General features: G+C 41.3%; 1 protein-coding gene across 1 annotated transcript in view; it reads right to left on the reverse strand.

Annotated features, from left to right (window-relative positions):
* Positions 1 to 13,517, reverse strand: part of CLASP1 (cytoplasmic linker associated protein 1) — a 197,316-nt gene that overhangs the window by 122,122 nt on the left and 61,677 nt on the right. Inside the window, exon 8 of the mRNA XM_067299284.1 lies at positions 11,757 to 11,824. Coding sequence (XP_067155385.1) covers positions 11,757 to 11,824 — 68 coding nt within the window. The remainder of the gene's footprint in view (positions 1 to 11,756; positions 11,825 to 13,517) is intronic.

Consider the following 13,517-nt stretch of genomic DNA (forward strand, 5'->3'; position numbering starts at 1 on the left):
AAGATTCCTACTATAATGAGACAAGAAACACTCAACACATCACAAAAAAAAAAAAAAAGATCTGAAGAAAGAGACCACTATGGAGCTTCTTAAGAAGAGGCTAGCGAGCAAGTCTCAGTGAGCTGGTACATAAACATTTCGCCTGTGGAAGCTTGGGATCAGACCTTATTTAAGTCTCAGGTGAAAAGGAGCATGATTGTCTCTCCACATCATAAAAGCTCCGTGTGATTAGAAGTCCCTGCAGATTCAGCTCCTGCCCAGCACAGAACTCAAACAGCAGGGGTATAAACCTGGCCTGAAATGCACTGGCAGAGCTACAGAGGGAGAGAAGCTCACCCAGCCCCTGCCTATCCAGGGCTGGCTCCAGGGCTGCCTCTGCTCTCTCATGTTCACAAGGAAAAATTATTAGGGGTGGAGAGTAATCACGAACAAAGTTAGACACATTCTTCATAAACCAGACCTAACCAGAAATGTCAGGTTTCATTATGAGCCAGAGCTCTACTGGATAGCAGTCACATTACTCAGGTCAGATGTATATGGAAGATGTACATCATTTCTTAAAAATGATGTACACATCTTTCCCTCTTCCCACACCATGCCCGAAGGGAAGGTTCTCATTAAGTGTAGGCAGTGGCAGAAACTCTACAAAAACCGTTGCCCATTGCACAAAGGAAACATTGGAAGAAGAGTGCCAATACTGTTTCATACATAAAAGCATTTTCCCCCTTTCCCTCTGAAAGGCTCAGAGCAATCATGCTTAAAACACCCATACAAAGCTATTACAACAAGTAGTCAATCAGCAGTTTACAAAGGGCCCCATTTTTTTCCTACTGAAATCATTAGGAAAAGATCCATTAACTTCAGAGGGAGAAGATTCAGATTCAAGAAAAACAGTGCGAATTTCTTTCCTACCTCTGCTTGCAAGCCTCCACTCTATCAAATCACTATTCATCCTGGCCTCCAAACAAGTTCAGGTTTGTTTCATATTCACTAGATGCTAGGCGTTAGCACCCGCATCTATACTAGAAGCTTCGTGTCAAGCATCTAAAGTGTATTCATGGTGGCCTGACAAGCTCAGAAGGAAGATGGGCCAGTCAGGCCTGTTACAGAAAAAGGAAAAGGTTTGGAAGTGTTGGTGTTACAGGTTTTGCCATTGTTAAGGCAGGCACTTAAGGTGATGGTGCACAGTGAATGAAGATATTTCTCTCATCTATAGTGCATTGTTTGCTCTCAAATGCACCTGGCTTGACTTTGAAGCCCAACTGCAAAGAAGAAGTCATTAGCAGTTCTTCTCATAAAGCCTTTGGCTTCAGTGAGCTCCCTGCAGGCTACACGCACAGTACAAACCAAGCGAGGATTATTCAGGGCTGTCTATAGTTTGGGGCTTCAGGGGAATAAACAAGATTCAAACTGCTTCACACAATGCAACAAAAGGATCCCTTTGACAAAGCAGCAGGGCAGAATTAATTCCTTCAGCAAGCAAAAGAAACTCAGTCATTATACAGTATTTGCTGTCTTAATACTACAAAAATAGGACACTTTTACTTATTGTAGTGTAGGTTTTGCTCTATTTCACATCACGATGTTTGAGTATCAGACAAAATACTTCAGCCAAACATAACGAAAGAAGAGAGCAATGTAATGTCAGACCAGGGCCAAATACAGACAATGCGCTACTATACTTCACATTGCAGTAACAAATCGGCACTTGTCCGCTGCCTGTGTTTGGAAAAAAGGTCTTATTTATGCCCCTGACTTACATGGCTGCAACTGTAGTTCTTTGTTCTACAACTTTAAAGTTGTAGTTAAAACTGGATATATCATCTGTAGTAGTAGTATCTATCTTTCTCTCAGAAATGGACTTAATGGTCTAATCAATCTTGTCTAGCCTAAGATCAATGACTTTAATATGTAGAATGACTAGATATCAGACAACATTCAAGCCTGCAAGCATTTGCTCTTAGGAAATTAGAAATCAGCCATGTGCTCTTTAGTCTAGACACCAGAATAAACTGGAATACGATTTCATGGTTATGGAAATCGCAGCTATTGCGATTACACTGCATATATGCTATTCTGCAAGGACAGGAATGCTCTTCACTAGCAGAGCCAGGCAGCCTGCAGGAAAAGCATGCCATTTCATGTGCTCTTATCACCCCTAAAAGCCTATCCTGCAGTTCACCAGTTACCTCTGGGTAGATTCTGTCCTCATCAGGAGCTGCTAATTACACCAGTTAAACTCAGTTCACTTGTTACAAGCTCAACCTGAAAACAAACCTCAAATAAACAAGCAGCAGCACTAGTTGTCAAAGAGCACAATGAAAGCTGCAAGAAAGTTTCCTCTCCCAAGCCATCTTCAACCATTGCTGAGGCTGCTGATTAAGGACAGCAATTTAAGTCCAACTGGGACAGTGATTCCATACAAAAACCAGCCCAAAGCATCAGCTTATGAGAAGTACAGGGGACTGCTTTCAAGAACCCAATACCCAGGCTTGGTCCCAGAGCCAAGATGCCAATAGAGGAAGGGGAGTGTCCACACCTTTTTTTGTGGAGACCAAACTGTTTGTGAGCTTCTGACAAAGTTTCATGCATCAAGAACATTTTTGTAGTACTTTCCATAGCACCAGAAAGCATGTGATACTTCAAAGAGCAAAAGTGAAGGTACTCTACTATGCTGCCCCAACAAGTGCTGAGGCTATCAGAGTGCACAAAATACATCAACATAAGCCAAATAAGCTTCACAAATCTACAGAGCATATGACTGTAGAATACTTTGTACTCAACAAGAGCTGGCTCTCAACATGCCAGTCTTCATTTAGACCATTTCAGTAACTCAAATTCCAGCCTTTTAGAGAATTTTTGAGAATTAAAAGACTGATTTATAATCACTACACTCAATACAATTCATATGTACATATACACATATATATTTATGAACCATCCTGTCAACAAGCTTGCCCTTGGATGATGCTGTGTATAATAAGTGTCAAAGCTAACAGATCAGAAAAATGAGACTTAGTGCTTTCACATGAAAACGTCATCGGAATTAATACTGCTCTAACCTTGACCCCTAATTTTTTCTGACAACAGATCTACAAAGCAGAGCTAGCTGGGCAAGGGAGTACAGCAGGTACCAGGGAACTGGTACCAGGGTCACCAGTCTAAAGCGATTTGAGAGACCGACTGCTGTAGATTTGAGGCTTTATTTTAATGGTGAAAACCAACCTCAATGACACAAAAAATATTGGAGAAAAGTCCACAGCAGAGAAAGTAGCAACACTACTAACCATTCTTGAAACGTAATTGTCTCCATAGTTCTACTGGACATTACTAGCAGTGTCCATTAGAAGGGTATGGTATCTTTTGTAATTCACTAATTCTTGTTACAGACACTGCCCTATAGATTTACTCTTGCGACTTATTCCAAATCTCATGTGTCCTCTGTGACATCCCTTGAGCTCCCTCAGATCCGCACAGTTCTCTGCCACAGGGGAAGGAGAGAACAGGCCCTGCATAAAGGAGCTCGTCTCCAGACATGCACAATATTAATGCTTTTAATCTACACCAGCATTAATGGGACTGTGTGGGCGTATTCATCTTTCTCCCACTGAGGTTCACACTAAATGGCAGCTTTGCATCATTTAGCTGACCACTCCTTTAGCCTACATTTTATGCACACCTGCTAAAAGTACCATGAAATGCAGTGTTAGCTTTGGTGTAGCCAAGCAGAACCATTCCTTCTCAAGAGTGTTTTTGTGTTCATACAAAGCCATTACAGGTTAAGGAGGTGATGACGCACAGTCACCCTGGTCTACTGCTTCTTTGCAAGGGAATCCTAGTGCCTGAAGAAGGTGCCAGTCTCCAGGCAAAAGAGCTCCACACTAAACCTTTACCTACAAGGAGACCAGATCCACATGGAAGCCTCTTCTCAATATTTGAAGAGATTGGTGGGTCAACAACATGTGAAGCACTTTGGATTCAATCCAGAAGAGACACTTTTACAGCATTACTCTCTTCTTACACAGCATTACTATCTTTTACACTTGCTTTTCTTCTGTCATTTGATATTTGCACAGTTCAGACAACGAGGGACGACCTTGTGGTCTGCCATTTCCTGACAGATTAGACCAGCTGGACTGTGGCCCCAGGCTCTCCGTTCCACCAGCTGACCTTTCCAAATTCCCAGCCACAGGAAGCCAGTCATGCTTCATTAACAACAACAACAGTGTTTAGTTTCTTTAAAAAAAACAGGTAAGTACATTAAGTTCTTTTTCCAAAGTCGGAATTCTGTGTGTTGAAATAATATATCATTCTGAACTCCTCCCTCGACCAGCACAGGGAGAACAAGGGTGGAAAAGGGCTTCACTGAGCAGGTGGCCACACTGTCCAGGGGTGTAATTAACTGATGAGAACGAGGACCAGACCAGATAGGTTTTGGGGTTTGCTCCCAGAGGCAAGAGGCATGTCCTGTCTATTCACAAGTAACATCACACATATATATCAGCTTCCTCCTCTGAAAATGTATGTAATAATTGCCTTAAAACTATGTTGTGGGATCGTTATTTTCCAAAAGGGTCTAAATCTCTACAATGAAGAGCTGCATAAAAATGACAAGTACTGCGACATGTAATATTAGTCCCATAGCGTTCAACTCACCCAGGTGATTTCTACCTTCTATTCCATTACAAGAGCAGCTGTCGATTAACTTGCACATCAAGATGGCAAACATCAATACAAAACCAAGCTCTGCGCAACTCAGATACCGACAGTCTCAAACTTCTTAAATTTAATCTGCTACATCCTCAGTGTAGTAAGTATTTATTTCAACAGGACAACAGGTACCTTGCGGGGACAGAAGAGAGGGAAGAAAAGACACAGCTTTTGTATAGATGGCTAACAAGTCTGAAGGCTCAGATGAAAGGCACAAGCTGCAGATGTACCAAAAATAAATGCAATACATTCTTCCATTCTGTAAATTACTTCTCCACAGCCAAACAGATCCAGAGCTCCTCTGCCTTTCCATTTCATCTAGTTCCCTCCAGCCTCTCCGGCTTCCAGAGATACCCTTTCTGTTACAAAAGCATAGTTAAAAGCACAAAACCACAGAAAAACCAGTGATGTCTCCATTCAGCACACGCTTGAAACTGTACTTCAATGTTAATTCAAAAGGACTTATAACCAATTTAAATTATCTTTCCCAACTGATATAGCAAAAAGAAACAGCTAAGAAACAAAGCCTCAGTGACCAGACACATCATACAAACCAGAAAAGATGATGGAAAATACCTGCCCTTCACCTGTCTCACAACATGTTCTGCTCCCTTATCCATATATACTTTCTTTACCTCCGTCAAACAGATCATTATTTATCATGTTTATACAAGCTTAAACTGAGCTTGATGTCATCATGCTACAGATGCTTACAGGCTATTTTTAAAGTTTCATCTTTACTGCAAGATTGCTTCAATAAAAGTTATCAGTCTCTTTACAACGATAAAAAGAAACTTAACACACAAATACTCAGACGCTAACAACAACAACAACAAAATCCTGTCCATCCTTCTGGCTTATTCGTTAGCACCTACCTTTCCCAGTAGTCATTATCCACAGTGCTTCGGAGATGCTGGAGAAGAGCGCTGCTGTGCTCCGAGCGCAGCCCTACAGTACATGTCTCAGTAACTTAAGCACCAGCAAACTCTCCACCCTCCTAGATGACTTGTGTGTGTGACCTAGCAGACGATTGCCACCTCTCCTCCAAAATAAAAGCCTGCCCAGCGCTCAGCTCAGCACCATTTGTCTTCCTAAGCCTGTTTGCTCACATCCCTCCTTTCGCTTTAAATTTAAAGAATTTTAAAAGCATGAGGCAGTAAGATGCTTATTTAAAAAGTTGTGTAATAGCAAGAGAGCAGAGCTGGTCTTGTCCATTTATATCTTCCACAAATATGAACTACCAGTTAACCCTTCTCATTCAAATATCACTGAGACATTATTGCTTTTCCTACCCACCCTACAGGTGAGAGGGTACTTCCTTCTTTTTTTCTATCACACAAATTCTGAGTCAACGAAATCTGTTTAATTTTCTATTTCAGCTTGAAAGTTGAATATTCATAGTCAATATTCATAGAGTGCAAGCCATGATGGAAAATTAAATCACACAAAGAGGCACAAATCCAGAAAAACAGAGCGCAGCGCCTGTCAGTTCAAAACCTTGTTGTGATATCAGGGAAAGTACCCCCTCCTTCCAGTCTGTAGTTCTGGTGCTTTGATGAGCATCCACAAACAATAGCCCACTCACAACACTTGGCAAATGTGGGTTATTTTTCTCCCTGTAATATCAAAATAGCATTCAGCGGCTAGTCTTTATTATTAGCACAACAAGTGAATCTAGAAAAGTTCTGGTTTTCATCCAATTGCCAAGCTGTCAACCTCATCATAAACATGCAAATTTATGCAAAAAATAGCATGTTTACCTTAAATACAGCAGTAGCTCTATTGAAGAGTAACATTGCTCTTTCTTTGTAGGCTTTTAGTAACTGGAATTATTGCATTTGCTATTTAAGCACTGTCTTAATTAATCTATTTATTTGTTGAAGGCTAACAAAAGCCGGCAACTATTAAAATTGCATCATCCCCTTCCCTTACTCTGTGTAAGCATACATGGGGGAGAGATCTCAGTTCCAGACGTCTGACTCCATCTTCTGCTGCAATTTCCTTGCAGCCCAAGACCAGCATCACCTCTACTATCCCCAAATCTTGCTCTCCTAAACAAAGTCAAAATTCAATCAAGTTCAAGCCCCTCTCTACCCACAGGTACCATACAGGCACACCTCCCTGATATCCCAGTGCAAAAAGGGCTCCCAGAAAGGGTTTGACTTAAATAGAAACAGAGGTTTAACATCAAGAAATACCATATCATGATTTTGCAATGATCAAGAGCATGAAAATACACCAAAAACATTTTGTTTACCAATGGCTTTGGTTTGGGTCATCACTTCCTATCAGTTTGCATCTCGGGAGATAGTTTTCAATTCATTCTTAATCTGTCCTGGAACTTGAGTATAAAATTTTCTGGAGCCCAAGTCTGATCCAAAGACCATTCAAATCCACGGAAAATCTGCATGGCCTGAGCTCAGGCCCTTCCAGACATCAGGCCAAGAAAAACAGAGTAAGCATGAATTTCTCGGAGTAGATTAAAATCTCTGTTTACGTCCAATAGCCTCTCCCCATATCACATCCAATTACAGATCATCACGCAATGCCACACGAAGACAGCCGCTGCCTAGCTGGCAATTATTGGCTCTTTCATGCTGAAAACCTATTTCTCCCAGGGGAATGAGACATCTGCATAATTAGCAGAAGCAGTTACACAAAAAAATAATTAGCTTGCTGAAAGCCTGAAGGGGGGAAAAAAACTATAATTTTTGCTTCAAGAGGCTGACTAATTACATGCAAAATAACAAAACACAGACAGACTATGAATTATTGTGAAACCTAACATGGATTTTAACTCCATATTCTAGCTATAGGGCCTTCTGGTATCCTGGCAACAAGCAGCATGTTTCGGCATAGCAAAACCTCCCTCCGTCTTAATGAAACACCTCCGATTACCATGCAAGCCTCCCCCGCCCCGCAACTCTTGCCTGGTTCTTGTACTAAACAATAAAAACAAGATCAAGATACGCAAAAATAATCACGCATTTCAAGACAAACTCAAAAGGAATGCTAAAGGATCACAGTCTGGAAAAATAAGTAAATATTAAAAAAAGGAATCATTTTTAAAGTCTTACAAAATCCACAGTCTGATTAGAGTTCATTTATTATATTTATACATGGGATCAGAATGTGCCCTATTATTTTAAACATCATTACTGGTAGACTGAATAGATTTTTGTTCATTTATCATCTCCTAGGAAGCATTAGCTGTTTAAGGGAAATCTTTATCGACTTGCAGCATACTTGCTAACCTCCAAATTTCTCTTTATACAAAACTACTGCTGCAGCTGCTTTTTTTTATTTGAATTTTCAATGACCTGCTAGAGAAAAGTTATCCAAAGCAGTAATCTCAGGGCCAAAAGATCAATTTTAGTCATAGTCCTACTTTGACCAATTTTATTTATTTAGACAAATTTTGCTCTTTCAGAACCAGTTGTTGTTTTTCCTGCCTACCCTGTACAGCCATAAGCTGTAATAAGTCAGGCCTGACAACTATTTTCAAATCCTGTTGTAATTAGCACACTCTGGTGCTCCCGGGTGGCCAGGGCTCAGTTACAAGTAGTATTTTTAGCCAACAGCTTGCTCACAGTTACCCATCCCAGAAGCACAGAATCCAAATATTCAGCCACCTTAAAGCTACATTAATAAATAAATAAGTTAGGCTTGATCTTTGCTGGGAAGTCATGATATAACTTCAGCTGATCTTGCCATTTCAAAGCCATGCTTTAACCCCAAGCAACAGAAAGCCCTTACTCTGGGGGAGCTGGTTTCCGGCCAGATCCGTTCTGCAGCCAGGACCCTGCTGACAGCACTAGCGCTTTTCCCACCCAACGCAGGGAGCAGCTCCGGGCAGAAAACCCAGAGCGAGGTGACACCACTTCTTTTGCAGTGCTGTTTTATGCTGACTAGCGCTTCCAAAACTGTGGTCCCCACGAAGATTTGTCAGGCCATCTCCCCAGGTCTCCAAGACACTAATGCAACCTGTGTAGAACTAGGAATAGTACAAGCTAGCTACAGATGGGAGCTAACATGAGCTTGTAAGACATGGTATAACTCTACCATGTTGCCCGATTTACTCTGATCCAGGGCAGGCCTGATAACATGATGTTTAAAGTGCTAGAAGCTAGTCTACATTTACACGTTTGCCACTGGCACAGGCAAAGCCTGGTGAAGTTGCAAACTAAAAGCAGTGGTATTAAGATAAAAAGATAGAGATTCTGATAATCAGTGCTGTACTCAGCCAGATTTAAAGGATTAACAAGACAGACAGCTGTTTCCTGAGAAAGGCTAAGTTTTTGGATGTGCAATATTTACCGTCTTTCCTACTGACTCTGACAGCTGCTGAAAACATCACCTTTGTTCAAAAGCTGCAGGAGGCATAAGGGACATGAGAAGCCCTACAGAAGCTTGGCTTGTCTTTAGGTCATGATAAAACACATGACCATGAGTGAATACAAGCCTCATCCACCGGCTAAGGCAACCTCCAAAGAGAGGAACTGGAAGTTGCACAGAGCTACTCACACACTCGATGAGGGGAGCAAATGTGCTGTATTTGGGCTGTGCTTGAAGGGTGAAGGAGGAATGAACCTGCCTACAACACCATGGGAAACTGAATCCCTCCCTCAAACACACAAAAGTTACTAAATTACTGTTCTCATTATTAGCTTCACAAATGAGAACTGCTTCAAAATTAACTCATCCAACTATTGACTGTTAACAGTCTTTCTTGGGGGAAGATGGAAAGTATACCAGAAGATCAAAGGGAAATCTTATCCTTTCTGTAGCTCACTCTGTGAGCCCAGGACACTGCTCCACTCACCCCAACTCTTTCTTCCAGGCTGCTTTTTGGTTGGTCCCAGGGTCCACTCAGGAGCCTCAGCAGAGGAGAAATGCTAACACACACATGCCAGGGATTGCACCCAACCATAGTAAAACCAGGGACTGTGGGAGATGAACACCAAGCACCAGCACACTGAGTTAAGCAGAGAGTGAGGAATACAGCAGTAGTATTTGTATCTGGAAGCTCAACGAGAGTGGAGATGAAAGATGAGAGATAGGGCGTGTACGGTTTCAGGCACTGTAAGGGAGCTAAATCTTCAAATTTATCAAAATGATGGCAGAGGAAGGGCTATTAAAAAAATTGGAAAGAAGTCTAAAACTAGCAGATCTAGTATATATGGATGCTTTGCTTTCACTTGAAAAAAAAAAAAAAGTGATGTTCTTATAGAATCCTTCTTTGACTGAATCTTAAAAGACATGTCTGTTTTCTTGGGGAAAAAGGAAGGCATTCTGAAGGAATTGCCTGCCCAGAAGGTCATCCCTATTGTCCCATCTAGCTTTTTACTGATACCTTCAGTGTTGTCTACAGCCATGAATTGCATTAGAGCGTGCTAGGATGTTAAGCAGACCTAGAAACCAGAAGAACCTCTCAAAAGGCAAGGATTAGCAGATAATGATAATGAAATGGTGCTAGTACGTGTCTGGTTCCTATATGTGCTAAAATGATTGCACAACTAAAACTTACATTGCAAATCTAAATCAAGCGCTTTCCTACTCTTCATTGAATTCTTTTTCTTTTGGGTATCTCATTTTTTTCATACCAAGTACTCTTCTAATCAGTTATGACATACATGATTTTGTAAGATACCTTAATTTGTTTCATTAAATCCCTCTGTTACTAGGCATTTTGGACCTTAAACTCCAAAATCTCTCTCCCTCCCTGCAGCGAAAAACAACAGAAGCCCCACCCACACTCACCATCCCACCACTTAAAATGACAACGTAGCAACACATCTCACCCAAGGCACAAATCTGCCGCCTCAGACTCCAAACACCATCCTACCTAGTGCAATGATACACACTTTTTTTTTTTTTTTTTTTTAAACTTACTCTACTACTAGCAGAAATTCTTACTTGGCCTAGCCAAACAGAAGAGAGAAGTTACATCAACAGTAAGCTCATTTCTTTTTGAGCTAATATTTCAGAATTAAACATCTAGGGGCTGTAAGCCTTAAAATGTTTGCTAATGGATTAAATATTTACTTCCCACTTTTAAAAAAAGTACACAGGCATTTGTTTCTCAGCTGCATTTTTTTCACCATTGTAAGATTCATCTATTTACAAGGCCAGTATTTTCCCACATTACATAAAAGCATAGTGTTTTTAACCCCATTCTACCACACGGGCACCTAAACTAAATCTTCATCATTCCCAGACCCACAAGAGAATATTACATCATATTCTGGGTTATTCCACAATGGAAGAATTTTCAGATAAGTTCAGTAATATTCTGCCTAATAAGAATACACAGCATTGAACCGATGTGCTTATCTCAGGTCCATTCCACAACCAGCAAGAAATTTCCTCCTTTGAACCGAAAATCCTCTCAAAAGTGTTTCTAATAGTGAGCAATACATACAAAATACTTTCTAGTTCATAAGCTTATCCCTAAGAAAAGCAACCACTTGTTTTTAAAACAAGCAAAATATTAGCCTCAGGCAAGAAAAACAGAATAAAGGCTCTGATAACTAACTCTTACCATCAGTCACAAACATAGGAAGTACACAAACTTCGACACTGCAAAATACAATCCCTAAACAATATGAACTATAAAATGGAATACCGTTACATTATTACTCTATTACACTGGCGCTATTACACTGTTATTGCACAACTGCATTAATATGTACACTTCCTGTGCTGTGAAGGCACTAAACTGAAAAAGTTTAAGTTACTGTTGAATTTACTTTATGAAAAGTTAAAACAGAAGCTGTATTTCCCTAATGAAGCTCATAAGGAAAACAGCTTTAATAATGTCCTAGTGTTCTTGAAATTTGTCCTTCATTCGCCTTCTGATACTACTAAGAAGTTAGAAAGACGAACTAAACATGGATTTCATTTTCTGCAAAAGCTATGTGTATATTTCTGAATCATCTTCCCTGCTTGCCTTCCCCAACAGAAAGCTTGTTCCATTGCCATTTGAATGCATCATCAACACAAAAATTAAAAAATCACTAAGAGAGAATACAAGCATTCCTACTCACCGCTTGAGCTCTGGATCATGTTTCCAGATTTTTGGACCTCGTCAAATTTTGTAAAGATTACATTCAACCTGTTTGAAAGTTAAAAATAAAAATACACAATGAATATTTGAATTTGATTTTTAGGACCCTTTTCATTTAGGATATGATACGATGAATTTTGCTTCAGTCAAGTCATTGGGAGCTTTACCAACAATGCCAATGAGGATGGAAGATATTTTATGTGCAACAATAAAAAAATTAGAATATGCAATGGCTGATAAGAAAAAATAAACTGAAAGACAGATACTACGAAGACATCTTAGAGATATGATTTGAAACACTACATTACTGAATGTGACATGTCTCATTGTAAACCCACGTCCAGTTCATTACAGTATTGTTTTGCTTATCTTTTCGCTATTTGCGGAAACACAACAGGGGAAAAAAGAAAGTAAGCTTTATACAACATTCTTGTTTGGCCCTGACATTTTCCATTCATGTCACAGGTCTGCTGGAGTGGAAGATCTTTATTACATCTCATTATTCCTTCCTAGAGAGTTTATTACTTTAGGCCACATTGTAGCAGACATTTCCACTGGAAAACAAAAAAGGCAATAGTATTGCCTCCCTGTGCGCCCCACCTCCGTGAAACAGTATTTGCACATTCCCTCCTCCCACAGTATTTGCACATTCCCTCCTCCCACTGTGCCATGGCACACCGCCATCTAGTCCTTCCCCAGGTCTAACAGTGTTGGAGACTGCAGCCCAGCACAGAGCAGCTTTCTTACTACACCTGAAAGACGTACTGTTAATGCACCCAGACTAGAAGCTTAAAAGCAAAACACCAAGCAGTTTGCAGCAGAAAGCCCATGTTACAGGTGGGGAAATGGAGATGGCCGATCCAGCTGCGCCTGTGGGACACTTCACTCAAGGATGAGGTTGAAAACACATGGTGGTAATGTTGAAAACCCTTCGCTACCAGGTAGATGATCCCCTCTATCTCAGCATTAGTCCCATCCACTGCGTCCCTCAGGACTAACTCCTGCCAACCTCACGCATGCGACAGCTCTGCCCCGGCACTGCGCTGGGGAGAGGAAGGAAAAGAAAGGAGAAATCAAACTTGACTCTCAGCTGCCCTCACCTCCCGTTAAAGCACTGAGGCTGTGCAGGTAGCGCACCCCAACTCTGGAAGGACAGAGTCAGGCAGCAGGATCAGGGACCATACAGCAGGGTAAGGCACAAGTTTTCCAAAACTGCAGCAGAATTTCATTGCTGGTATCACACACATCCATTAACGTGACAGCAGCGCTGGTACGTTGACTACTGCTAGCAGACAGAGGAAAAGGTCACTACCACACCCACAGCCCAGTAAGACCCTGAGAAGCTCCTGCTGCTCTTGGGGCCCTTCAGGCAAGTTCCAGAGCTACAAACTAGCCCTCACAGATGTAAGGTCAGACCATCCTGACCCAATTTTCCCCAGGGGCCAGTAAGAAGAGACAGGGCTACTCATCTACTCACTGCAGGCAGCTGAACTTGAATATCGTGCTCACCTTCACAGCTCTGTCCTATTGCTGCTCTTTTTCCTTTCTTCTCAAAGCTCTCCTGTGATCTCTTCTGTACCCTCCTGGACTGCCCTAGAGATCCATGGATCTAGCCTTGCTCAGCTGGGCCCCGATCTTGTGAGGAGCAGACCTCAACCAAACGTCCAGAGAACTCAGTGGCCATATCTGGGGCTAGATTTTCAAGAGCATTTAGGAATCCTTTTCTGGGCTCCTCAGAGTC

Source organism: Apteryx mantelli, chromosome 6 (genome assembly GCF_036417845.1).
Source record: "Apteryx mantelli isolate bAptMan1 chromosome 6, bAptMan1.hap1, whole genome shotgun sequence".
Lineage (NCBI taxonomy): Eukaryota > Metazoa > Chordata > Aves > Apterygiformes > Apterygidae > Apteryx > Apteryx mantelli.